Source organism: Acinonyx jubatus, chromosome D1 (assembly GCF_027475565.1).
Source record: "Acinonyx jubatus isolate Ajub_Pintada_27869175 chromosome D1, VMU_Ajub_asm_v1.0, whole genome shotgun sequence".
Classification (NCBI taxonomy): Eukaryota; Metazoa; Chordata; class Mammalia; order Carnivora; family Felidae; genus Acinonyx; species Acinonyx jubatus.
Window position 1 is genome coordinate 42,398,697 of NC_069390.1, and position 25,872 is coordinate 42,424,568.

At 36.6% G+C, this 25,872-nt stretch overlaps 1 protein-coding gene across 44 annotated transcripts in view; it reads left to right on the forward strand.

Annotated features, from left to right (window-relative positions):
* Positions 1-25,872, forward strand: part of SOX6 (SRY-box transcription factor 6) — a 686,841-nt gene that overhangs the window by 573,215 nt on the left and 87,754 nt on the right. For 41 of the 44 annotated variants that reach the window (XM_053203417.1, XM_053203416.1, XM_053203433.1 and 38 more), the window contains one exon: positions 23,603-23,752. In XM_053203417.1, the coding sequence (XP_053059392.1) occupies positions 23,603-23,752 (150 nt within the window). The remainder of the gene's footprint in view (positions 1-23,602; positions 23,753-25,872) is intronic. The other 3 variants (XM_053203432.1, XM_053203450.1, XM_027073066.2) reach the window with 1 other exon arrangement.

Consider the following 25,872-nt stretch of genomic DNA (forward strand, 5'->3'; position numbering starts at 1 on the left):
GTTATTCCTACAAGACAAGTAATTTCACTCAATGTATTACTGACAGATTGCTCACTTCTGTGAATCACCAGTGAAAACAAACTTAATATTGTTACAGGCAGAGTTTCTGTCTTCATTAGCCTCAGAGAATGATTTTTATCGAGCATTCAAAGCCTACCAAGCTTTAGTTGGAACATATTTTAACAGACAAATTCTTATAATGATAGTATGGGTAGTAGCCTAAAATGAAAGGAATTAAATATGAAAATTTGCAAAATATCAATATAAGTACATCTTCACTTTTATTTGATGAGCATTATGTGTACTTTAGGGGAGATTTGAGGAAAGGAGTATAATTAGAGCCTTAAAACACTAGGAAAACCTATAAATCGTAAGTTACTCTTAAATGAAACTATTAAAGTCTTGCCAAGTTTGCAAAGATGGAGGAGAACAATTGAAGTTTTTGCAGAAGTAAATGCAAACACATATTTTATTTAAATGATATTGTCAATTTTCATGCTACAAATGGAACGTGAAGAAGTACCCATCAACCTTGAGAATGCTCTAATTCTATTTCAGTTCCAGCCTGAATCTTTATGATATTGTATTCAGATGCTCTTCTCTGGCTCATACCCTATTTTCTTGTTTGCAGTTGTAAACATGCCTCAGTGCTTTAGAGAAACAAGAGGGTGAGTTAGTTTTCTGGGTAAGCTTTGGAGGTTGTGACTTCTAATAGAGAGTTGAATAAAGAGTTGATTAGAGTGACCTATTACTAGCTACCCAGTGGAGAAAAAGGAATGCACTGATTCAAAGCTTGTTTTGAGGATGCCAACCATGGAGTTGTGCTTTGAGGGGAAATGCTTGCTTTTCCCTTAATCAGCCTGCCCTCACCCCCTTTGACTTAAGAGTGTGATGGAACTCGGGAATACCATTACAACTGGGAGTAGATGAGCTGTGGACTAATGGAATGAACTCCGCTTTGGAATCAGAATCTTGAAAGAGTTTCCACTGTTACTTGCTATGTTGTCCTATACTGTTCTCTAATTGCTTTTTTTTTTTTTTTTGTAAAAGGGGGATAATAATCATTTTTCAGGTTCGTTGTGAATAGTAAGTGGGATAAGGAGTCATGTATTAGATTTCCAAAAAAAAAAAAAAATCAGCAAAATAGGAAAACACTTTCCAACATTCCAATAAGCAGTTTTATTCCACCTTTGCTGCCTGAAGTACTTCTGAGGGGCAGCTCCAATCTACTAGAATGTAAGTCACTGCATTCAGGGATTTGGTCTCTTTTGTTTACTGTTGAATCCCCAATATTGCCTGGCATAGCATTTGGTGACATGAATGAATTAATGAATATCATCTTTGGTTGCTATCTGGGACCCAAGTTGCTCTGAAAACATTTTTCTTGGATATGTTCAGTCAGGTGCCCTGTTTTTAGTGAGGCCCTATTTCATATAAACAGATTTTTATTTTTAGGTATGCTCTTAAAAAACACCAGGTATCAAGTGAATCTTGATGGAGGTTAAAGAAATATAGGCAGGTCAAAGAAGGGTGCAGGGTGCCTGGGTGGCTCAGTTGGTTAAGCGTCTGACTCTTGATTTTGCTCAGGTCATGATCTCATGGTTCCTGAGATCCAGCCCCACGTTGGGCTCTGTGCTGACAGCATGGAGCCTGCTTGGGATTCTCTCTATCCTTCTCTCTCTGCTCCTCCTCCCTCTTTCTCAAAAATAAATAAATAAGCTTAAAAAAAAAGAAGGGTGCAAAATATGAAGACATTTCCTAGTGTTTTGAAGTTGAACTTCTATTCAGTTGAACAGAGTAAGTTTATACCTACCCACACATTGAAACATTGGGCAAACTGGATTTTCTTTTAGAAATGTGACTTTCAGTAGGTTTTAAGGTAATGCCTAAAAGTTGAGAAAGTATGGCTCTTCTCACATCCAAGCCCTGTTAATCACTGTGTTTAAGTTATGTGATTGATGGTCTGCTCAGGTGTGCTCACAGAGATGGTTTACCAGGAGCCCAGAACCTTGGAATTAGAAAATTAGTGCAGTTCTCTATCTCTCTTAATGTAAGATTTCTACCAACATGCATTTAGCTCCAGCCTCGCTAATTAATCTACTCAACAGGGAGCTCCCAGTGTGTGAATACTTGTATTTAAATAGACGGCTTGTAAGATGCAATGGTTTCTAAAATAGTGACAGGTATTTTTATTCCTCTTTTTACTTTTTACCAAACTGGAGTTTCAAAGTATTGTTTGGTTGGTATCATGTATTATGTATCTGTATGTGTGTATGTTATAAGGGGCTACCTGGGAAATCAGAAAGATGGTGTGATTCAGGATACATTGGAAGGTTTGAAAGCAAAACATTCTAGTGTTTTCAGAAATGCTTCACTCCAGTTTCCAATCATAGAATAAGTCAGGATATGCAACATTTAGGAAATTTAAATCAGAAAAAGATATGGTGAAATATTTTGACATGTCAGGTAACAGAACAGACTGAGCAGGACAAAATTGTTTTTAAAAATCACCTTATTGAGGTATGATTGGCATACAAAAAGCTGCACATATTTATTACATACAATTGGATGAGTTTGGAGATAAGTACACATCCATGAAACCATATCACAAACTATGCCATAAACATATTCATCACCCACTATTATTATTATTATTATTATTATTATTGTTATTGTTATTATTATTATTACCTTGTGTGATAGGAATATATGACATAAGATCTACCATCATAGTAAGTTTTTAAGTATACAGTACAGAATTCTGAACCATATGCTCTATGCTATATAGTAGATCTCTAACTGACACTTTGTGCTCTTTGACTAATACCTCCCATTCCCTCTTCCCCCACTCCTTTCAACCCCATTCTATTCTCTACCTCTATGAGTCAGACTATTTTAGATTCCTCATGTAAGTCATATTACACAGTATTTGTCATTCTGTGTCTGGTGTATTTAATTTAGCATAATGTCCTACAAGTTCATCCACACCATCACAAATGGCAGGATTTCCTCCTTTCTTAAGGCTAAATAATATTCCATTTTATGTATATACCACATTTTCTTTATCTAGTCATCCACCAATGGGCGTTTAGGTTGCTTCCATACCTTGGCTATTGTGAATAATGCTTCAGTGAACATGGGAATGAAGATACCTCTTCGAGATCTTGATTTCAAGTCTTACATTTCAGTCTTTAATCCATTTCAAGTTAATTCTTATGTATAGTTTAAGATAGAGGTCCAATTTAATTATTTTGCATGTGGATATTCAGTTTTCCCAATACCATTTATTGAAAACTATATGTTTTGAAATTAGGAAGTGTGATAGTTCCAACTTCATTCTTGTTGAAGATTGCTGTGGCTATTCAGGGTCTTTTGTGGTTACATATGAATTTTAGGGTTTTTTTTCCTGTTTTTGTAAAATATGCCATTAGGATTTTGATAGGGATTGCATTGAATCTGTAGATTGCTTTGGGTAGTGTGGGTATTTTAACAATATTAATTCTTCCAATCCAAAAATATGTTAATGATATTTTAATTAAAAGAGATTGAGAAGCTACAGTTGGATGGATTCCCCTAACAGACATGCCCCAGTGGACGGACAAAACTGACCACTAGAGCTGGCACATAGTTAATACTACTCTGCCAATTTTCCTTTATCTTTTATTTGTAGAAAAGTTCATATGCTACAGATATGTATATTTGTGCAAATCCATCTAAACTGTAAATTCATGGAAATTTATAACAATTTAAGCTCTCTACACTGATTTGAAACAATCATGCTTTATTTTGACTGTTCTAGATTATTAGGATTAGGATATTAACTGGATTCTCTTACCTACCTACACACAAACTTCCAAGCCTAAATGGCACTAATAGTGGATTCTTTCCTAAATATAAATAAACCCAAAAATCTACTGTTACTCTACTGGTTGCTGTGTCGATTAAAAAAAATCATTGTATATTCAATTTTTCATTGCTCCCTTATAATTGATGACATCAGTAGGGTCATCTTGAGTCAGACTGAGAGGAATTAATTTAGCTTTTTTTTTTAGTTTTATAAATACCGATATCTTTATATTTATAATTATTAAATGTGGGGTTGGCCAAATATTTGCATTTCCTTTTTATACACTAAAAAATGGAGGCAAAATAGAGCCAAATAAATTTCCCAAGACCTCCTTCCTTTTGGTCATTTGGTAAATTTAGGACTTAAATCAGAATTCTTTAATTCCAGGAAACTGCACTGAGTTCATTCCTCGTTGCATATTTCTCTTATAGCACCAGTTATGATACATGTAACCAAACTTTGATGTCGTAATATATAAATTAATCTAGACTATGATCCTTGGGTACCTTATCAGTAATGTCCCTAATGCTATTGACCTTGAGCAGTATGAACTAAAACAAAAATAAATAAATGATTGATATGCATAAAAATGTTATTGCTTAAAGTGTATACATGTGTTGACTATCTCAAATTCTACAAAATGCAAACATACAGTATTCATTCAAAGCCTGTTTGAAATAGAGTTGTTTTTAATCTAGAATATCCGTTTTGGGGATATTTATCAAATTCTCACTCTAATTCATTTACTCATTTAAATTAGAGTAAGAATGAAGTATTACAGCTTTTCTCTTTTAATTCTTACTACTCAAAATTACACTATTGCTTTGATTATGACTGTTTCAACGTGTTATTGTATCAAAATCTAAGGGAAGCTTATAAATGATCATGCTCAGGAAATTTGGAAAAGTTTGTATGAAAATTCAAACATAACAAATTTAATCATTCAACTATTCAACAAATAATTACTCAGTGCCTATTACATGCCAAGTATTATTCTAGACCAGTGACCCTCAGTGGGAGGCAATGTTGCCCCCTAGGGTTCAGTTGACAATGTCTGGAGACAATATTATTTGTTATGACTTGGGGATGAGGGTGGAGATACTACTGGCATCTAGTGGGTAAAGCCTTTAGGGATGCTACCGAATATCCTACAATGGAGGGGAAAGCCCCCCACCCCAACCAACAAAAATTATCTGGTCTAAAATATCACTAGTGCTGAGTTTGAGAAAACCTGTTTTAGATATTGAGGAAATAGCAGTGAATAAAACAAAGTCCTTGCTCTCACGGAGTTTACATTCTAGTGGGGAAAGAGAAAATGCAGAAAGAAATGTATGATAAAGAGTTAGGATTGCAAATCTTACCTGTCTTAATGGAAATACCCTTCTTATCTATCTACCTATACATCTGAACCTGGATGGGCAGATTTTTAAAAACAGACTTACTCGATTGTTTATCCTCAGCTTCGCTTTGGTCTTCAAGACTAAGAATTTTATTCCAGCAGTCACTTCTGGCTAGAACACTCACAATTCTCCTCAAGCTCATCTTTTCAATTGTATTAAGTACACCATATACTCTGACTTTCAGTAAAGGAATATTATTTCTGATTATAATAGTATATAAGTAAGTCTGTCTTTCAGAGTGAAGTAAGTATGAAATTTGGTGAGGACCTGGGAATGTTCGTTAGTTTTTATGGATGCTATTTATGGAGATCCCATAGGATGAGTGGAATCATTCTTGGCAGGAAACCTGTATTTGATGTGTGAATTGGATGTTAACAAAGGAAACCTGAATTTCTTTCTAAAAACAAAACAAAACAGATATAAGAATAGTATGGATATTATTTATATGTATACAGATACACACATACAAACACACATATAATACATATTGTATTTTTATAGTTTAATTGTATGTTATATACTATATTATTATATATTATATAATTATTAATTATATATTTAGGTTTTATAATAAGTGTGCTTTAATATTATCCCCATAGTTTAGAAGAAGAAAGTGAAGTTTCGATGGATCAAGTAACTTGAACCAGATTACTCATCTATTAAACAAAATAGGACCATAATAGATGGTTTAAGTGTGTTTTGACCGGGATTCTTTGCTTTAAACTCTGCTGACCGATATGTAGGAAGCACAGTCATTTAGATGCTTTCTTGCATAACTTATTCCCCTCTTACAATATTCAAGTGAATTAAATGTAGTTTAATTAAATTACAAAAGGGGAAAGTTTCAAAGTCAACATGACATTCTCAGAATCCCAGAGAGTTCATGTAGTTTCCAAATTTCCAGTTAGGTGGCCAGAAGAAACTTCAAGCCTAACAGAATTTAACAAGGATAAGAAGACCTATCATGAAATCTGAGTTATCTTATTTTGTAGTTTTCTTTTGAGGAAAATGCTTAGAATGTTCCTCCTGAATGCCATAGCTCTATTCTTCTGAGAGTTTCTGGAGCTGTCTTATAATTTCAAAGTTTTGATGAGTCTCCAGGAGTAGCTGGGGAGTGTGTCCTTGCCCATCCCTAGCCTGTGCTGCCCTCTGAGCATGTTCAGCAGGTTGCATGCCAGCAGAGGAAGCAGATGTTTGACCATACTGGAATGGAGCGCCTGCTGCATCAGGAGCTGGGGATTCCTCTTGACATCTGGCCATAGCTGGGTCGGGATGCCTGCCTCAGGCCAGGAGGCTGCTGGGGCTGTGGGGCAGAAAGCACAGAGTCTTTGCTGCTCTTTAAGCGATTAGTGCACTGAAGCAGCAATAATGTTGAATTATCGCTTGGCTGCTTTCTTCTCAGCAATCTTGGGACAATAGGAGAGTCAGGAAGGAGCCTTTACAGTAAAGTCATGTTCAGAGAGACAAGACTAATTACAGAGTATTAAAGAGCTTTATTTTAAGTGATTTAGTTTACAAATAGCTCTGGACAGTGTATGGAACTGTAAACCCAATAGCTTAAAAAGACTTCTAATTGAAAATAGCTCGTATAGAACCATTATTTCAGCAATTTTCCAGTTTTAGAGTCTGGTCAAGTTGTGCTACAGAAGATACAGCATCTGCTAAAAAGAGAAAATACACTAATACTTGCAGCTATTGGGGGAAATTTTTCTAACTTGAGGGGAAGGAAGACTTTTAGGTACTGAAATATGTGCTGGCTTTTATAGTTTTACTTTATCACATTGAAAACTGGTCTCCATTTGCTACCCAGAGCCGAAACCATCTGTTACACCAATCTCCTTTATGATATGTGTTATTTAAACACAATGGGTATAGAAACAGGAAGTTTAAAATATACTTTGTGATGAACAGTTGACATATTATGTAGCTTTTCCTCTTATAGTTTTTCATTAGTGAGACCTCTGTGCTCAAGGAAGCCTTCTTATAAACAGATTATGGCCATTTGTGTTCACGGTAGTATATTGGAGAAGAACACAGCATTGCTCTCACTTAACCTCTCGTATTCTAAGGGGGTTATATTTAATTAACACTGGTGAGAGGCTGACCTGAGAGGCTGTGGAAAGTGATTGAGCTGCATTTTCGAAGCTCTGCTCTCATCAGCTGGGAGAGAAATTAAAAAAAAAATTAGAAGGTACTATTTTCTGAAATTCCCTCTAACTAAGCTGTATTTCAACGGGCCATTTAATGCTCAAATGGACAAAGGTATTACTTCAGTCATTGAATTGTATCGAACTCCTTCTCAGAGGCCCAGTTTAAAAACTCTGAAGGAAAAGTGGTTTAGCATTGCATTCTCAGTGGAGTATCACTTGGTCTGCTTAAAAAGAAAAAAAGCAAATAAATTAAAAAAAAAAAAAAAGGCAGGAGAAATACTCACTGTCAGTAAATGGATTGAAGCATGTGCTCCAAGTAGTCCTCACTATACTGGGATTGCCATCCAGAGTTTAGGAGTTCCTTAGCCCCCTTACAAAAAAACACCCCTCTCTGCAGTGTGGCTGTTTACCTGCTCAGAACATTTTCTTCGCCTCCAAGCAAGTGTTTGCTCCAGGGCCCAAGGGGCAGTCTCTGAATAATGCACAGTTAAATCATTGGCTTAGATGTAACACAACCAAGAGAGAGCGAGAAGCTTTGTTGAGATAGTGGAGGCCTGGATATGACTAATTTGGGTGGAAGACCTTCTCTTCCCCGTCCATTTATCAGTCATGTTGGTAAAGAGGCATTTCTTAATCATTTTAATAAAGAGACATTTCTTAGTCGCAGAGCAAAATAGTCATACATAATTAATCTATATCCAGCCATACCATTCCTGACTTTAGATCTACCTCTGCCACATCTCCTGGTTATAAAACACTATTACCAAACACAAATATACTTTACTATGAAACAGGAAGATGACTGTATCATTAGGTGATGATTTGCCACCATGTATTGGAACAACCTTTCAGCAGCTAGATGCTCTTTGACAAGTTTTCTGTCAGAAAGCAGTGCTTCTTGGTTCCTCAAGACCCCTTCAGTTAACAGAGCTCTGTGACCAGAAAAAAAAAAAAAGAGCTATGAGACCTTGAGATAACTTCCCCTGCACCTCAGTCTCCTCATCAGTGAAATGGAGATAATGATACCTCCCATATTATAAGGATTAAATGAAGTAACATAATCCAGCCACCTAGCACAATATCTACTAGACAGTAAGTACTCAATAAACATCATTTCTCTCCATACCCTTATACTTGTATCTCTCATCCATTCATTCATTCATAAAAAAAAATATTTTAAAAAGCATATCCTACATGCTTTAGGTACTCTCTTAGGCAAGCAAGCTAAGCAAGTTATTGACCTCTTATGGTAATAGCCTAGAGAGGAAATCAGCTAAATGAGCAACACTTGAAAGTGATAAAGAAAAGATAACATGTGGCTAATCATGTGGTATATATGTATAGAAATATATTCACTTATTGGTTGACCAAGCTGGTTGTGTACAGGCTTTTTGAAATCTTTCTGTCCTAATACCTATGCTTAATGACTGCTCCTGAGTTCAAAAAGCATAAGGCCCCATGCAGTGCTCTTTAGAAAGAAGTGGTGGCCAGGCAGCAAAAAAGATACTTTATACTGGACTTGCCACTAACCAAGAAAAAATGGCACCATATTGAAAGAAAAGCCTTCACACATAGACAATGAGACCGTAAGATTGCATAGATTTCCAGAGCCAGAAAGACCCCCAGAGGCCTTGAGGGTCAAATCCTTACTCTACCACCAGTTCCATGAGCATGGCCAAATTAATCTTTCTATGCCCAGATTCCATTAGATGGGATTAGGAGTAATACATACCCCAAAGGGCAGTTGTAAAGAATAAAAAAGAAAATCCGTATCCAAAGTTCTTTATACACTGTCAAGTATTATGTGAATCTTTTGGTTTTATATTTGAAGAGACTCGGGTCCAGAAAGATGGATTAACTTGACCAAAGCCACATACTTTGGTAGTGACCTGGGTTAGGATATGCGGAATTGTGAAGCGACAGTGTGAAGAACTAAATTTGATTGCTTCTTTTAAACAAATTCATAAACGAATTGATCAAAATTGAAGCGTGGCCAAGAGGACAATATAGCCCAATATAACTTCCACCTATTCTAGGTGCAAGTGGGTGGGGTGAGTTTTTGTAGAGATATATTTTTTGCAATTGAATGTACCAACCTAATGAAGATTATCCTTTAAAAAAATATTAAGGTATATTAAAGTATAAGACCCTGTAATAGTGATGGTAGCAGTGACAAGGCCAGAATATAAACTTGTATTAACATGAAAAAATTAAATAATTAATCTGCTCCTACATTAATTCCCCATATGTTGATGAAGTGCCTATTTGTGTAGTAAGTATGATTTGCTCCTCGCAAGATACTAAGATCAAGCCTTGATCTGTGCCGTCAGAAGGCCCACAATCTAGTAGACAATGTGATAATTGTTAACATAGATGTATATCCAGAATGAAAACACTATGGGAGGAAGAAGTGTTAAGTTCTGCCTGGGGAGATATTGGCAATCTTCATGGATGGGATGGTGTTAAAATTGAATCTTGAAAAGAGAGTGGAAGTTCACTAGGTTTATGGGGCAAGGATACAGAGCAGCAGAGATAACAGAGAAGAGAAAGAGCACCCCAGACAAAGAGCAAGGATGCCTGTAGGTGTAGAAGCAGTAGACAGCGTGGCACCTTCAGGAAACGACAGCCTGGCACAGGCCAGGTGTACAAGAGCAATAGTTGGTAAGATTGGAAAGGTAAGCAAGGGGTCAGATCACAAAGTGCCTTTTACGCCACACTTGGGAATTTGCAATGCATGTGGCAGACATGATTTTATTCACACCGTAAATGGTAAAGTGGTATAAGGTATAGCGTACAACTTTATGATGTGATATTCCTCTATTAATTTGATCTCTAGTTTACATTTCCCATTACACTAGATTTAATAGTTAGGGAACTATATTTGCTAAGATTCATAGTCCCTTTAGTACAATGGTACCCTGTGGCATGTGAAACTGTGCAAATAGTGTAATGATACATGCAGAATAAACAAAACTGTTTAAGATTGAAGCAAAGCCAAGGTGCAACCATTTCCTGGGGATTTGGGGAAATCTTGTAATCTGAAGTTTGTACTAAACCCAATCATATTTATCACATTGCTTCTCAGTGAATGGACCTTGATACTGTATTTCAACCAAATGATGAAGCAAGGAGCAAAAATCTATAAAGAAAAGCTATGGTTCTTCTAATTGTACAATTATGCCCCTTTCTGGAATAATAAAATGTTCCTTGGCGGAGGTCAGGATCTCTGCCACTGACTTATTTAACAGATCCTCTTAACATCTGTCCTGCAGACTGTGCACTTTATTAGCAGACAAGAGACCCAACAGACTTTGCCTGCTGTGTCCCTTTTTCACATTCACACAGCTGTGGATTAACTCAGACTTTCCAGAAGAGGACCAACCAGAAGGGATAGTAACGTTATTGGCTGATTCTAAAAAGATGGGAAAAAAAAGAGCAGAAACAAATGTTGCCCTAGTACAATTCAGTGTTTTTTAGGGTGACAATTACCAGTCTGTTTTAAAAAGGAATAAAAGCTATTTCACTAAAAAAGGAAAGTCTATTCATATCTGTGTGGGAACCTAATCAGGCTCTTGTTTCCAATGACGATGCCTCCACAGTCGCACCAGGTCTGCGACAAGAATGCTCCTTTTGTATGCCGATAATGTGGAAACGATAAAATTTCCTTTAAGAGACATATGTGTTTACATCATGAGATGTGTTATTTGACAAAATGCTTTGTTCTCCTCATATTTTCCATGCAGAGTTTCATGCTGGGTTGTTTGGCTGGAAATCTTTGATTAACTAGAATTAGTTGCTGAAATAAAATAGACACTTTTGTTTTATGAGTCCTCTTGCTGAGCCGTAAATTATAGTAAAATATATAAGGAGTGACAGAAAGAAGTGCTGATCTGAACCTCTGACCCATAACAGGCACAAAAACATAAGATTATTCCTTCAAAGAGCTGCATAGAGACATAAATATTTCACGGTCCACTCGGAATCCTGCCCTCTTAACAAACTAAAGCTGCTATTTTACATCATGTAATGAGAGTTTTCCAGAGGTGTCATGGTAGGCTTACGCAGACTATTGAGATTCTAAAAAATCCTCCTATGTTAGGACCCTTAATGCTTAAAATTTTTCTCTGGCCAGCAACAGACCATAAAAAAAGAACAAAACAAAGTTCCTGTTCCCTAAACAAATAGCCAAGGGTGGTTTTCCTTTTACTAGAAGAGCGGCGTATTTTATAACTCTTAAGGCTTCTCAGAGCCAGGTTGGCCTTTTATTTTTTTATTTTTTAACGTTTATTTATTTTTGAGACAGAGAGAGACAGTGCATGAACGGGGGCGGGTCAGAGAGAGAGGGAGACACAGAATCTGAAACAGGCTTCAGGCTCTGAGCAGTCAGCACAGAGCCCGACGCGGGGCTCGAACTCACGGGCCGTGAGATCGTGACCTGAGCTGAAGTCGGACGCTTAACCGACTGAGCCACCCAGGCGCCCCCAAGTTGGCCTTTTAGTGTGAACATCACAGTTCTGTGAAGCAGTCTTGGGGTACCAGCCTGAAGGAATGGGCTGTGAAGGGGGACCATTAATAAAAGCAGAACAGAAACTGTTAGCCTAAACACTGTGTGTGTTCTAGAGCTTGGCTTAGGATTATTGTTATTTATTTATTTATTTATTTATTTATTTATTTATTTATTTATTTATTTTTGGTTAAATAACTTTATAGGATCACTTATAAGTTTTAGTTAACATAGGATCTCTTGCCAGAGCTTTGATGTAAGCAAAGCCTGCCTCACTGTTCTCAGTCAAAACTAACTGTGATGGGTGTGTTAACTCACCTTACAGTGGTTATCATTTCATAATATATGCATAGGTCATATTGTTGCGTTGTTCACCTAAACCTTACAGAATCTGGGGTCACCTGGGTGGCTCAGTTGGTCAATACTCTGTCTTCGGCTCAGTTCATGATCTCACGGCTCATGGGTTTGAGCCCTGTGTCGGGCTCTGTGCTGACAGCTCAGAGCCTGGAGCCCACTTCGGATTCTGTGTCTCTGTCTCTCTCTGCCCCTCTCCCACTCACGCTCTGTCTGTCTGTCTGTCTCTCTCTCTCTTAAAAAAAATAAACATTAAAATAAACCTTATGCAATCTTATTTGCCAATATCTCAATGAAACTGGGGGGAAAAACCCTAATTGTTCCCAGTGATGGTGTTTCAGTGGTAGTTTGTAAATGCTTCCATGTTGCCTTTTATCATATTGTGTCTCTCTCCCTTTCTCCTTTCTGTCCTTGCTGTGAGCTCCTGAGAGGCTGCATATCTTCTTCATCTTTGTATCTCTAATATTTTTTGCTAAATTGAATAAAAATGCCAGATGTTTTTTTTTTCAGAGTAAGATGGTTAGAGTGACATCTCTTAAAGAGAATATACTGATAAGAATAAGAACCTACAAGTATCAAGTCTTTATAGTGTGCCCTTCTTATGAGTATGTTATGTGCATTAACTCATTTACTCCATACAACAGTCTTTTGGAGTAAGTACTATTATTTTTCCCATTTTAAAGATGTGGAAATTTAAGATCCAGAGAGATTAAATAACTCTCCTTAGATTAGTTCTGACAAAAGAGTGTGCACTCTTAATCACTATGCTGTCCTGCTTCTCACAGCAACATATAAACCTTATTTTTCTAAGTGTCTTCTGTAGTCCTTTATATTAACCATTCCTTGCTTTATCTGCTATAAGGAATTTTAAAGGTGGATTATTGATATATGTATCAGTATCATATCTAGTGACAATAAAGTGTGTTATGTAGTTATTACACAGTCTTTGAATGATTTTTACCATGGCTGCTATGGATAAGGTATCATTCCTTTCTGCTAATTAGGGAGTAAGCCATGGGTATTACTGTAGGATACAGATGGCATATTTACATACTGCAAAATATGCTGAAGTTCTCCAATTGGCAATATTAATAATTCGCAGTTCAAAAAATGACAGTTAGTGGAGGTGGCTCGGAAACAGGGTAAAACATTTATTTGAATTTTAAAAATATAGAAGAAAATAAAAAGGGAAAATAAGAAGAGGATGTTTTGTATTATTTCTTGTCGAGTTTACTTGATCACTTCAAAGTGAATTCAAAATGCATCCTTATCTCCCTCAACATTTATTACAAATGTTCATTTTAGGTTAATATTATTAATGAATATTATGTTATTAATATGAAATTTCTGTGTAATAAATCTGTGCATTTCATCATAGGTATGAATTTTGTTCACTCGCATGATTCTTATGCTCAGTCTTCCATAGTCTCCTGAGAAATTAAAAACCAAGTTCAGTTTATAAAAACACTAAAAACATTTTCATATAACAGACATGTTTATTTCCAACCAGCCACATTTGTTCTGTCCATCAATTAAAGTGAAGAAAAATGACATTTAGAAAATACTATACTTTTCTTTCATGCAATTTTATTTTCCCAAATATATATTTTTAACAATTTGAACAAAAACTTATTTTTTTCATTGCATACTTACTCATATTTATCTTCATTCTGTTGTTTTGGGGGCCTCATTACGGGTGGAAATGGAAGGGTGTAAAAGCTGAGCAGTTGTAGAATATTTTTCAAGCAACAGCATCTGGTTTCTTGGCAGTCATCATGGGCCAAGGCAAGGCAGTCCTGGCATATCTCCAGATTTTTCTGTGGGTATTGCTGAGGGATTTCCAGGTCTGCCATGTTGTTGTGATGTTGTTTCCTAGAAACCCGGAAACTCAGAATGGAGTCCGGAGTCAGTCTGGTAGTATTTAAGGTCTACATAATCTGGCCTCCTTGATACCTTTTTGACATCTGACCCATCACCCTTTTCCAAGCTCACTTTGCTCCAGCCACACTGGCATCCTTGCTGTTCTTCACACATGCCAAACACGAGCATCTCTGTGCCTCAGGACATTCACCTCTCCTTTGCCTCTGCCCTGGATGCTTTTCCTGGGTTATCACACGCCTTACTCCCTCATTTCTTTCAGGTCTCTACTCAAATGACCCTTCTTTTAGTTTTCCTGACCTACTCCATATTAAACTCCCCCTCTCTTACATTCATATACCTGGTCACTTTATATTCCATGGCACATATTAGCATCAAAGTTACACATCTGCGTGCTAATTCATCATCTTCCCCCCGCCCCCCTTACCCAAAGTCACTGCTCACGCCTGTTTTCCCAAATAGTACCTGGCCATTAGTAGCCAGCCAATAAATACTTTTTGCATGAATCCAAACCAAAATTCGCCTTTTGGTTACAAAGAAACAATGCTTTTAAATATTAGGGACCTAACATCTACTCATTTACTGAAAGTACTTTATTCAATTCAGCCTGTACTCAAATATATACACCCCCTGAAACTTCCCTGTGACTTTGAGGCTATGGGAAATAACACTTCGGTTTCAAATCCAATTTCTGGACTCCTTGATGAGTTTTTATTTCCTATTGGTAGAGTCAAGATGCACTTGTTTAAGGTTTCCCTGATGAGCCACGGTTTTGTGACTAGAGAGCTAAAGGAACGTTACGAATGCAGGCTTTACCACTTGGAGCACATTCAGAGAACTGGGTCTCTTCAGCATTGCCTGCCCAGCTCTTGGAAACAGAAGGAAAACAGTCAGGTTCGTTCCCATAATGTCGATTTACAACTGCCCTCATTATCACCTCTTCGAATATCTTGCTTCAAAAACCAAAGTACTAATTGTTTCAATGACCGAACTTTATTTCTGTAAATAAAACATTATGTATTTACATATTTTATTTGGCACCCTGAAAGATACTTGGAAAGGCAAGGAGAGATTGAATTTTCTTCTTAAAATTATTGGGGGTTGCTTTGTTTATGCTTAGTTATTTCCACTATGCAACTGTGTTCTATAAAGAAAAGCTCTTCTGAATGCATTCCAATATAATTGGTGTCATCCAAGAATGAATTCTGTTTTTTTGTGTTTTTTTGGTCTTGTTTTGTTTTGTTGTGTTTTGTTTTTGTAGCAGATGACTGACTGGGTGCTCAACCTGATGGATTCAGAATTTTTTTGAAAAATGTCTCCTCATGTAAGGCTAGGACCATTGACCTGAGCCTCTCCCCTTTTCTTTTTTCTTTTCTTTTACAGCTTCTCCTCTCTTCCACTTCCAGCATATTCTTCCCATTCCTCCCACCCCAGTAGCACAATGAGTTATGTCAGAGGAGCTACTCAGTGCTTGGGAAAATAGGCAAGAGGATCTTCAGCCAGGAAAACTCTTTTTTCAATTCATTTTTCTTTACTTGACATTCTTGTGCCGGCTGCAGGGGATAATGAAATGAATTAAACAGGTCCTGGCTTTCCAATGCCTTACAGTCAATGCTTGTTCTATTTTTTCTTTGGTTGTTGTGGAAAGGCAAATAGCTGAAGTCTCAAAGGGGATGAAATAGGTCCACTCTCACCTGAGACAGCTTTTTGGCTCTTTATGTATATTTGCATAAACTTTACTTTAAAAAATCTGAAAACACCTTAACATGATGATAATTACCTAAGCTAATTACTGTCGTTGCATTTTAAAATCTGCACATTTAAAAACAAATATTAAAATAAAATTCTACCACATAAATTATTTTTTGGGTGCCCAATGATTGTTTTTCAAATATATATAGGATACATTTCTCTTTCAATTCTGGGGGAATGGTGGGAAAACAACCCTTTTATGAAGTCCAGATCAGAAGCTCTGACAAAATGTACATATTCTATTTTCACTCAGTTCCCTAAGAGAACAGAAACAAGAAGAAAAGAGTCTGTGTGAACACTGGATGGGAGAAATAGTAAATTTGGGTTCTAGATTTCCTTCTATCTATTGCTTGTCAGTTGGTATTCTTATGCAATCACCTTCCTTCTCTAGGCTTGAGTTTTCCTCATCTGTAAAGCAAAGGGATTGGATTAAATGATGTTTACAATTCTTCCTTCTGCTAACATTGTGTTATCTGGTGTTTCTTTATAAGAAAATCAATGCATGACTTGATGAACCCACATGTTATAAGTTCAAGAAGATGGAAACAAAGAAAGAGACTTCCATCTCTGGGGATCCTTTTGGAGAGACTGTGAGCAAAGGTATAATAAGAAAAAGGTGTGGGCAGAAATGATAACAATTCCAAAAAGATAGAGCCAAGAAGAGAAATAAAGGAGCTTTAGTGATCATTGTTAACACAGCATATATTAAATATCAGGCATGATGTTAGGTGCTGAGGACACGTTAAAGAAGACTCAGTCCTTCCCTTAAGGAGCCTGGAATTTGCTGGGAGATAGAGACATTAAAAAAAAAAAAAAAAAAAAAAAAAAAAAAAAAAAAACACCATTTCCGTAAAGTACACAGGAATAGATGATGAGATATGGGGGGAGCACAAGGGAGACAGGGTTCAGATAAGGCCTTAAGGAGAAAGTGACTTTTAACCAAGACTCAAAACATGAGTAGAAATATGACAAACAAGAGGGGTTAACAGAAAAGGAAAGAATATGGCAGGAGAAGTGAGAAGGTTGAGTTGGAAATTAACCCAATACGTGAGGAGTGGGTGTGGTAGCTCTTCCCTTATTCCTTCTCATCTCCTATCCCTACAGCCAATTTTCTTTGGTGTCAAGTATTAGGGGTATAGCTAAACAAGTGCCTTCTATGCTGAAAAACAAGGACTTCAGTTCTTTCCTTCCATAAAACCACAGCTATATTTCCTGGATCGTTTTGTTGACATTGGAGGTTTATGAGAAGTAAAAGTATTTGTGATCTCTTTCAAATTATTTTTAAGCTTTCTCCGTTCCCCCCGCCCTCAGTCTGTAATGACTTGTTACTGACATATTTTCTTCCCTGTGCTGAACAAGCACTAAATCATGCTGCTTAATTACCCCTGTCTCCGTTCTACCTTCTCACAGCCTCACAGCTGAACTTGTCCAGCTTTATAGCATGCCTTGCTCGGTAGGCGGGGGAATGGTCATCAGCATTGTTTTGAGAAGGTAACAAAACCCAGGATGTCCCTGGAGAACTGAGCCAGGCTTGGGGCCTAGTGTTAGGCAGCATCATTCAAGTAAATGACATTTCCTTAAAGATGCTCCCCTACCAACCCTGCTTGTCTCACGACTCCATCATCTTCTATTGCCCTCTCCAACCCCCGAGTAGTATGTTGTATACAAGAACAGAATCTGAGTTATCCAGGGCCAGGGATTTGGGGTTCCCAGATATTATGTGGAACCACAGCAGGTGGGGTAAATATAAGGGTAGGGGTTGAAATTTCAGTAGTCCCTATTGAATCTGTTTTTTATAGAGGAGCATTTTCCCTTCTCTTCCTTTCTTCGTTATCCACCAATAGGCTAGTTATATTTGAGGGGAAATTTTTATTTTTCTTTCTCTCTGGGCCAGATTCCGACAGGCCACTTTAAAATGCCCTTTCTAATTGAAATGACAAAACACAGGAGAATTTACTCCAAAGAGAATCTGGTGTGTGAAGTTGTGCCTGCTTTTTTACTGTTGGTTTCCATATACTGGAGCATACTGGTGCCAATTTAAAGCCCCTGTCAATTTCCATTTGTATCAAGTTCCCCTATTTCTACCTATATTCTGCATAGTTCTTTTTACTTTATCAGTCTCTTCAATATGTGTCACTAGGGTATTCCAAGTGTCTTCTATTATGGCTCAAAGATCAGTTGGAGAAGGGAGCTGTTTAGATAAAAATTGCGCCCCTTGCTCCTTCAAGGTGGCTGGCTGGTGGTACCATTAACCCTTTCTGTATGTGAGGGCTGTGAAGTGCCATTTTAGAAAAAGTCACTGCAAGACATCTGGAAATATAGTTTGCTATTTGAGAACTCAGAACAGCAGCAACATCAGAATCTCTCTTCTCCTTGGACAATGATTCTTGTCTGGTGGCTAGGAACAGGAAATGGGTTTCATTATAATTCACTGTAGAGCTTATGTAAAGCACATGGACTTTAAAGTAAGACTGACTCTATAAAATAGATAATAATTCCCATTTTCTATAATTATTTAGAAAACTAAATAAAATAATAAATGTTAAATACCTAACACAGAACCTGACTGAGTTAGCGTACAATATATGCTTGTTGAATTCACACATGAATGAATGAGGGTGATGACTGAATGGCAGGATGAGTGGTTATGTGGTTATGTGAAAATCATGCGATTATGAGAATATAAGCCTTGCACCTTTTTTTCGATGGGGTTCTCCATTGGAGAGCTTACATGATTTTATCCCAGAAAGCAGGTATATACATGATACATATGTATACATATATACACACATTTATGTATGTATAATGTATATACCTATATATGTATATTTCATATTATGTTAAGTATTAGATACACTGACACCACTCATAATTTGACATGAATTTGGCTGTACGGGGCAAAATGTGCCTCTCTTTCCAAGTACAATAGTGTTATAAGATGACTCTGACAAAATACATTTTTTAGGTCCTGGGCATAGACTGGTGTATCTACTTGAAGACACTCAAGAATTTCAGGGGCGCCTGAGTGGCTCAGTCAGTTAAGCGTCCAACGGGCTCTGTGCTGACAGCTCAAAGCCTGGAGCCTGCCTCAGATTCTGTGTCTCCCTCGCTCTTTCTGCCCCTACCCCATTCACAGTCTGTCTGTCTCTCTGTCTGTGTGTCTGTCTGTCTCTCTCAAAAATAAGCAAACACACACACACACACACACACACACACACACACACACAAAAGAATTTCACCATAAGGCTGAGTTTGGTAGGACCTACTGTTTTGTGTTGAATGTAAGTAGCCCTAGTTATTAAAGTGTCACTAGGATACAAATACAAGATAGGTTTTTTTTTGAAGGCTAGTCTCAGGACACAGAAGTCTAGAAATAGTATTAGAGGTATGGATTTATGATATCTTCATAGGACTTCCTTAATCCAATGTATTTAAAAGATTCATCAATAAGTTGGTGGTAAAGCATAGAAAAGATTCTTTGTGTCTTGGCTTTAATTCATTGCTTTTTCTAGATACTTCTTGTTGGGGGAATAAAGTCTAAAATGATTCATGTGGCCTTTAAGACTCTACCCCTCTCTAGCCTCTTGTCATGCCACTGTCCCTACACTTAACCGTCCTTTCATGTTGGCCCTTTTTTAGTATCTTGAAAACGTTACTTTCTTTTCTACCCCAGGGCCATAATAATCAATGTTTCTTTTTTCTGGAATGTTCTTTATAACCTTTCCTCCTGGTTAATTCTTACTTAAAGTGTTATTTCCTTGGAGAAGCGATTTTGATTCTCCAGACTATGTTAAATGCCTTTGTTAGATGGTCTTTTGACATTCTGTATTTTTCTTTCTCAGCACTTAACCTGAACATAATTCACAGTTACTGTCTAAGCATTTATTTAATATCAGGTTTTCTTTCTAGCTCCATTAAGGCAGTAACTGTTTTCGAGTTGCTTGCTGTTGTACCTCCAGTGTTTAGCATAGTGTTTAGTTAATAGTAAGCATTTGATAAAGATTTGTTGTTGAACAAATTCATCAATGCTGGAAATGTACTCGTGATGTGCAGAGGTTGGTTCATCATATAGCCATTTCTACTTTAAATGGTAATGTTGGAATGAGAGCCAAAGTGTTCTTCTATTATCTAGTTATATCATCTTGAGCGTGGTACTTCTCTTCTCTAGTCCTCCTCTCATCAGAAGAATGAGGAGGTAAGACTAAATGATCTGTGAAGGCCCTTTCAGTTCTAGATGTGAAGTATGTCAGTTTTCAGCTTACCAAAATCTTAATAATGACTACTTTATTAAAACTGAACTAATACTAAAGGTGGAATATTTCTGCCATGAAATAGTGAAAGCATTTCTTAAAGTGCTCCAATAAAATCTGAGTAATTTTATAATTTTGAAAAATATTTAGCTAGGCTCATTTTTACATATATGCACTGCATGACTTTTATATATCTTGGATAAAGAAACAACTCAATATCCCAAACAATCACCGAACATTTTTCAAAATTGAAATGGAAAAAAAGTCTATATTTACAGAAATAGTCTTCACCAAAGTTTAAATGTTTATGGGACTCTGGCTAAGTCTGTTATAAGCTTTACTACCTTGTTGGTTTTTTAAACCTCAACTGTGTTTGGAAATGAATATTCATTATTATCATCATTGTGTCTGTGAACTATGATCTCAGAATCCTATGTGGAGTGACATTTTTGTAAACTCTTGCGTAATCGTTAATCAGAGCTTAACCCTTTTCTTTCCCAAACCATTAGTCTGCAAAGGACTTTTCTAACTAAAGCTATTTACTTGGATAACTAATATTTTATGTTCTTTCAAAAAGGATGTGGTATCATTTAGAGAAACTTTAAATTTATAAGTAAACTAAGAAGAAAAATCAATACCACCCCTCAGTTGCTGCTCAAGCAGTAGAATTTGTGTTAGAAAAGTTTAAGACAGGTGACTAAAGCCAGCAGTTATTAAAAAAGCTTTCTAGTCAACGTTTTAACAAATGACTTCAAAAGAATCATTTCTTTTGAAACAATGTAATTTAATTTGGGCTGGGCTTATTTTCTTTTATTTATTTATTTATTTATTTATTTAATTTATGAATTTATTTATTTAATTTATTTTTGAAACGCAACACCATAACATTATTCATTATGTATGATAAATATAATCATGTACTCCTTCTTTTGCCTCATTTTTAGAAAATATCTCTCCTTCTTAACATCCAGTGATTTTATATAGTATGTTAATTCAAAAATATTGATTGGTTATCTCTTATTTGCAAGGTACTATTCTCTCTGCTTGCCCTCAGAAATAATTAGGTTGATCATGACTTTGATAAGCTTACAGTCTATCAAGCATGATAAGACATATATACACAACTAAGCACAGGTTTAAAAACAGTGGTAAGTGCCACAAAAAAAGGTGCACGTCAGGTATTAAGGATCTATATCTTACATCTTCTCCAAAACTATATGCCTATTCCAAGACTTTGAAACCTCCACAGCTCCTAAAACAGAGCCTTGCATATAGAACATATTCAATTAGTGTTAGCTTAGAAGATGAGCTATCTTTGAAATCATTTGGCAAGCCTATACCTATTCAATGAACGACATTCTTTTTACCCAGGTCAGATCTGCAATCTTCAGTCTGAAAAGCATGGTACTTATATCTAAAATTATACATTTTGTCAGACAGACTGTGAACATTTTTATTTTCGTGAGTGCCTTCTATCTTTATATCATATTCTATTTTCTGGGTTTTTTTATTTCGAAGCTTATTCTACTAAATCTTTTCTGATCTCCTACTGACCAGTTTACTCAGCTCTATAAATTTTGTGGTGTGTGGAGATGCCCCTTCTTGCTTCTACTGTATCAGTGATGGCAGCTCACAAGGAACTCTGAGGAACCCCAAGTCTGAGGAATCTCAGTGTTTCTGGGGTCATTCCTCTCATAGGTACAAACCAGTAGAGAGAGATATAAAATAAATGATTATCAAAGCTTTAGAGGAAGCAATTAACATTATTTCTAAAAAGCGACTATCTTGTTCAAGCTGAAGGATTTCTGAATTTAGTCAGCTTTTAAAAAAATAGATTTGTTCCCAGGGATTTTTTTTTCCTGTTTTTTTTTTTTTCACTAGTTGAAGTTCCCTGGAGGACTCAAGATCGTCTGATCTTGTGAATTATTGAGGTAAAATGAAGGCATAAATGATGCTTAAGGACTCCTGCCTCTCAAAGATTTCATGACTCTTTAATACTCAGTCGTAGGGCACGTTAGTCATGATACCAGATACCATGTAGCCAACACTATCTCAGCTCTCAACCATCTTCACTCCATTCAATACCAAACTTTTCTTCAGTGGCTTTATCCAAGAAGCAAATTTTCAGAAGCTTCACTTGCCCCTCTTTTGAAGACACTTGGCTGAATTTCAAAGGAAAAGGATACCACAGAGTAAAAAGGAAATAGAAGAGGCAGCCTTTTCTCCCCCTAACTTCTAGCAGTTTGACTTACTCTTACTTGTGAATTTTTCTTGCCACTGAGTCATTGCACATACAGAATTATGAAACTTTAATTTCTTTAGAGGCTTGTTATATTAGAAAAATTGTTCCAAAGAAAGCAACAATCATGACATAAGCACATCTGGCTCTTGCAAATTATTCTTTATTAAGCTTTCATTTAATTACATGTGCTGAAAGGTCTGTTTTTGATTACTGTAATTTTTTTTATTTGTCCATCTGAATGATAGTAATGCTGGAAATTACATACAAACCACCTGTTTTTTTCCCCCTTACTAATATGACAAAGTTTGAGCTATTTTCTCTGTGGTTGATGAACTAGGAAGCTTATTTATTATGATACACATAGGACTGTCAAGGTAATGGCTTAATCTTGATTATAAGAAGAAAAGAAAATATTTGAATGGAGTTCCCAAGCATTAAATAGTGTGAAGACTGAGGCATCTGAATTCTGGCTAACCATAGAAGATCAACACATTCATTTATTATCAATTTCAACCAAAAGCTAATAAAACAACAGTCAAGGATTTAACATCCTGTGCTAGGAAAGAGAAGTTTCATTTCATTTCATTTCATTTCACTTTTTTGGTCACAAATCTGGCTATATTCTCTTGAGGATTATTTTATATGCTGCCTAGAAATAAGACCCCAAGAAAACAATGCCTGCTGTTGGGCCTGGGGATCTTGAAGGCAGCATTCTTATCATCCGGAAGGATCAGCATCCCCAGAGAAGCTTGGTCAGTATTAAATAAGAACAGTGTTCTTCCAGGAATCCCTAGGAAAGTTCAGATTAGTTTCTTAGTTCATGAATATTAAAATTGCATGAATGGACATATTGACATTTAAAGAACTTTTTATAAAGATTTTAGGCGCTAGAAAGAACCGTAGAGACCATTTAGTCAAATTCCTTTTTGTACTGAAGAAATTGAGTTCTAGAGCAACCAAATCCTTTGTTCACGTTCATCAAGTTACTGCTACAAGCACCAGGAACAAGACAATGGCTCCCATACTAGTATTCTTTCTTTATATTATTTGGGCTCTCACATTCCCTTTTTAAAAGATAGTGAGAGAGAAATCACAAGGTTGTCAGGGGAGTAGTTATGTAACAACACGGTAAGTTTTGTTTTTGTTTTTTGTTTTGTTTTGTGTTTTTTGAAACTCAATTTCAGCTGCATCTAAAGAGATAATGTTTGTCTCCCCTGTTTTGCAGCAGCTCTATGCCGCTCAGCTGGCCAGCATGCAGGTGTCACCTGGAGCAAAGATGCCATCAGCTCCACAGCCACCAAACACAGCAGGGGCAGTCTCACCTACCGGGATAAAAAATGAAAAGAGAGGGACCAGCCCTGTAACTCAAGTTAAGGTACTTGCTTTGCAGGATTGTGAAAACAGTTTGGAAAACAGCTTCACAAGAAAAGTAGTGAACCAGGCTGGGTTGGGAATAAGCAGCAGGAAGCATAGCAGCATAAAGGAAACCCAAATGCTTCTCTTTATGGTAAATTTCATGATTGAGCACTGAGAAACAGGTGTTTCCCTTTTGATAACAATAGTGCCATATTGTGAGCGCTTTACCTAAATCTGCAAACTCACTTCTCAAGAGTTTTCCCCATTTGGATTCTGGCTTTTATTTTTTAATGTTCATTGGCATGAATGGCCATGGTTTTATTACCAGTCTTTCTCATAGATTTGTGACACTTTCTCTCTAAGTTCCTGAAACAGGTGGGAGCCAACTTACAGTACCGGAAAAGGAGGTTCTCAAAACTTTAGATTTTAAAAAGGGGGACAGAAAAGAATCTAGTGCTGGGCCTTATATGGTTTGTTGATAAAGGACTGTCCTCTGAAAACATTTATAAAATGGGCTCTGAGGAATGAGTGGTATCATTATCTATTCATGCTTTGATGCCCGGTAGTTGTGAGAGGATATGCAGGCTCTCCCAAGTTATGGCTGGGACATTGATAGATGCCTTTCCTCACTAATTTTCAGTGTCTTAAAATGTGGCACCCAGGAGGTACTTGGCGAGAGAGGGAAATGGATGGATGATGCGCTCCAACTTTGTGCTGCAGCTGGTACCTATAGGTGGTACTGGTTGGTTTTTATAATATAGTTCAGGGAGACAATTGTTTTGTATCATTGACTTATCTACTCGGAGGGATACGCCAGAGCAGATGTATTGTTGTAATGTGCCCAAAGTACTACATTTGGAGAAATTTTGCAATTATTAAATTTTCACAGGGAAACATCTAAGGCCAACAAAATAGCATCAAATGCTACAAAGCCACTGAACATGTATTATTTTTCCATAATTTTTGAGTATCTCAAAATTCCTGCCTGCAATTTTGAGATACTCCACATTTTGAGTATCTCAAAATTCCTGCCCAAAGGAATTAATTTAATGCCACCCATGCTTTAAACTCTCTGAAGACATAGATGAACATTTATGCTTTGTTGTTAGAAATACTGAGATATAACAAGAGCAGCTTACATTTAATAAGATAGCATTACTTACAGAAACAAGCTACCTATTTTGTGTTCCAAGAGTTTCTGTTTGTGAATAAGAGTACGCTACAACTCAAGCCACAGCACTTTGTTTAATTGTAGTTGTTAGAGTATGAACATATCAGACAGTATTGACTTCAAGTATTGAGTATTAGATATTTTAACATGAAAAAGTCACTTTATAAGTGAGTTGGCCAAATGGAACCGCACCAAACCAAGTCTTTACTGGATGAGTAAAATGTTCCCTGGTTAAATTCAAGTTTACATCTGCTTTTACCATTCCAGCTTTGTGGGCCAACTGAGTTTTATTACTCACTTGACCACATGCAAATTCTTAGGGAGTTCTCTATATAATTTGACTTGACTATATTTTATGTTAATAACAAAGGAAACATTCCTTATACTTATTAGATTGTTTGTTGTATGTGTGGGTAAAAATGTATAGACCAAGACATAAAGCAAATGTTTTAAATTAAAAAAAAATAAAATAAAAGCTTCTGCCTACTAATGAAGAAGTTCTGAGAATAATCTCATGATTTGCTAATTGAAAGGATTATGGTCACTAAAATGTTTCTGTCTATAATCATTGCTTTCCCTCTGTATATAACATGACCACATGACACGAGGCATAGTTTGCTGAAGGTAACAAAATTAAACACAGATCATCTTATTGTACCTTCTTTCCCTGAGAGTTTTTATCTACAATAAATATCAATATTGGAAATCAGAATGTTTTTGTTCAGATTTCAGTTCTACCACTTTTACCACCTGTCCCTTTGGACAATTTGCTTAACTTCTTTCAGCCTTAGTTTTCTGCTTTAAGAAATGGGAGTTAATATTATTAAGAGTCTTAAGTCCTCTCGCACATAGTGAGTGTTTCATTAATGTTAGTATAGCAGTGATCATGATGATGATGATCTGATGGTAATAAAGATGGCTGTGATGGTGGTGGTGGCGATTATAATTGAAGCATCTAGTTGTGTACC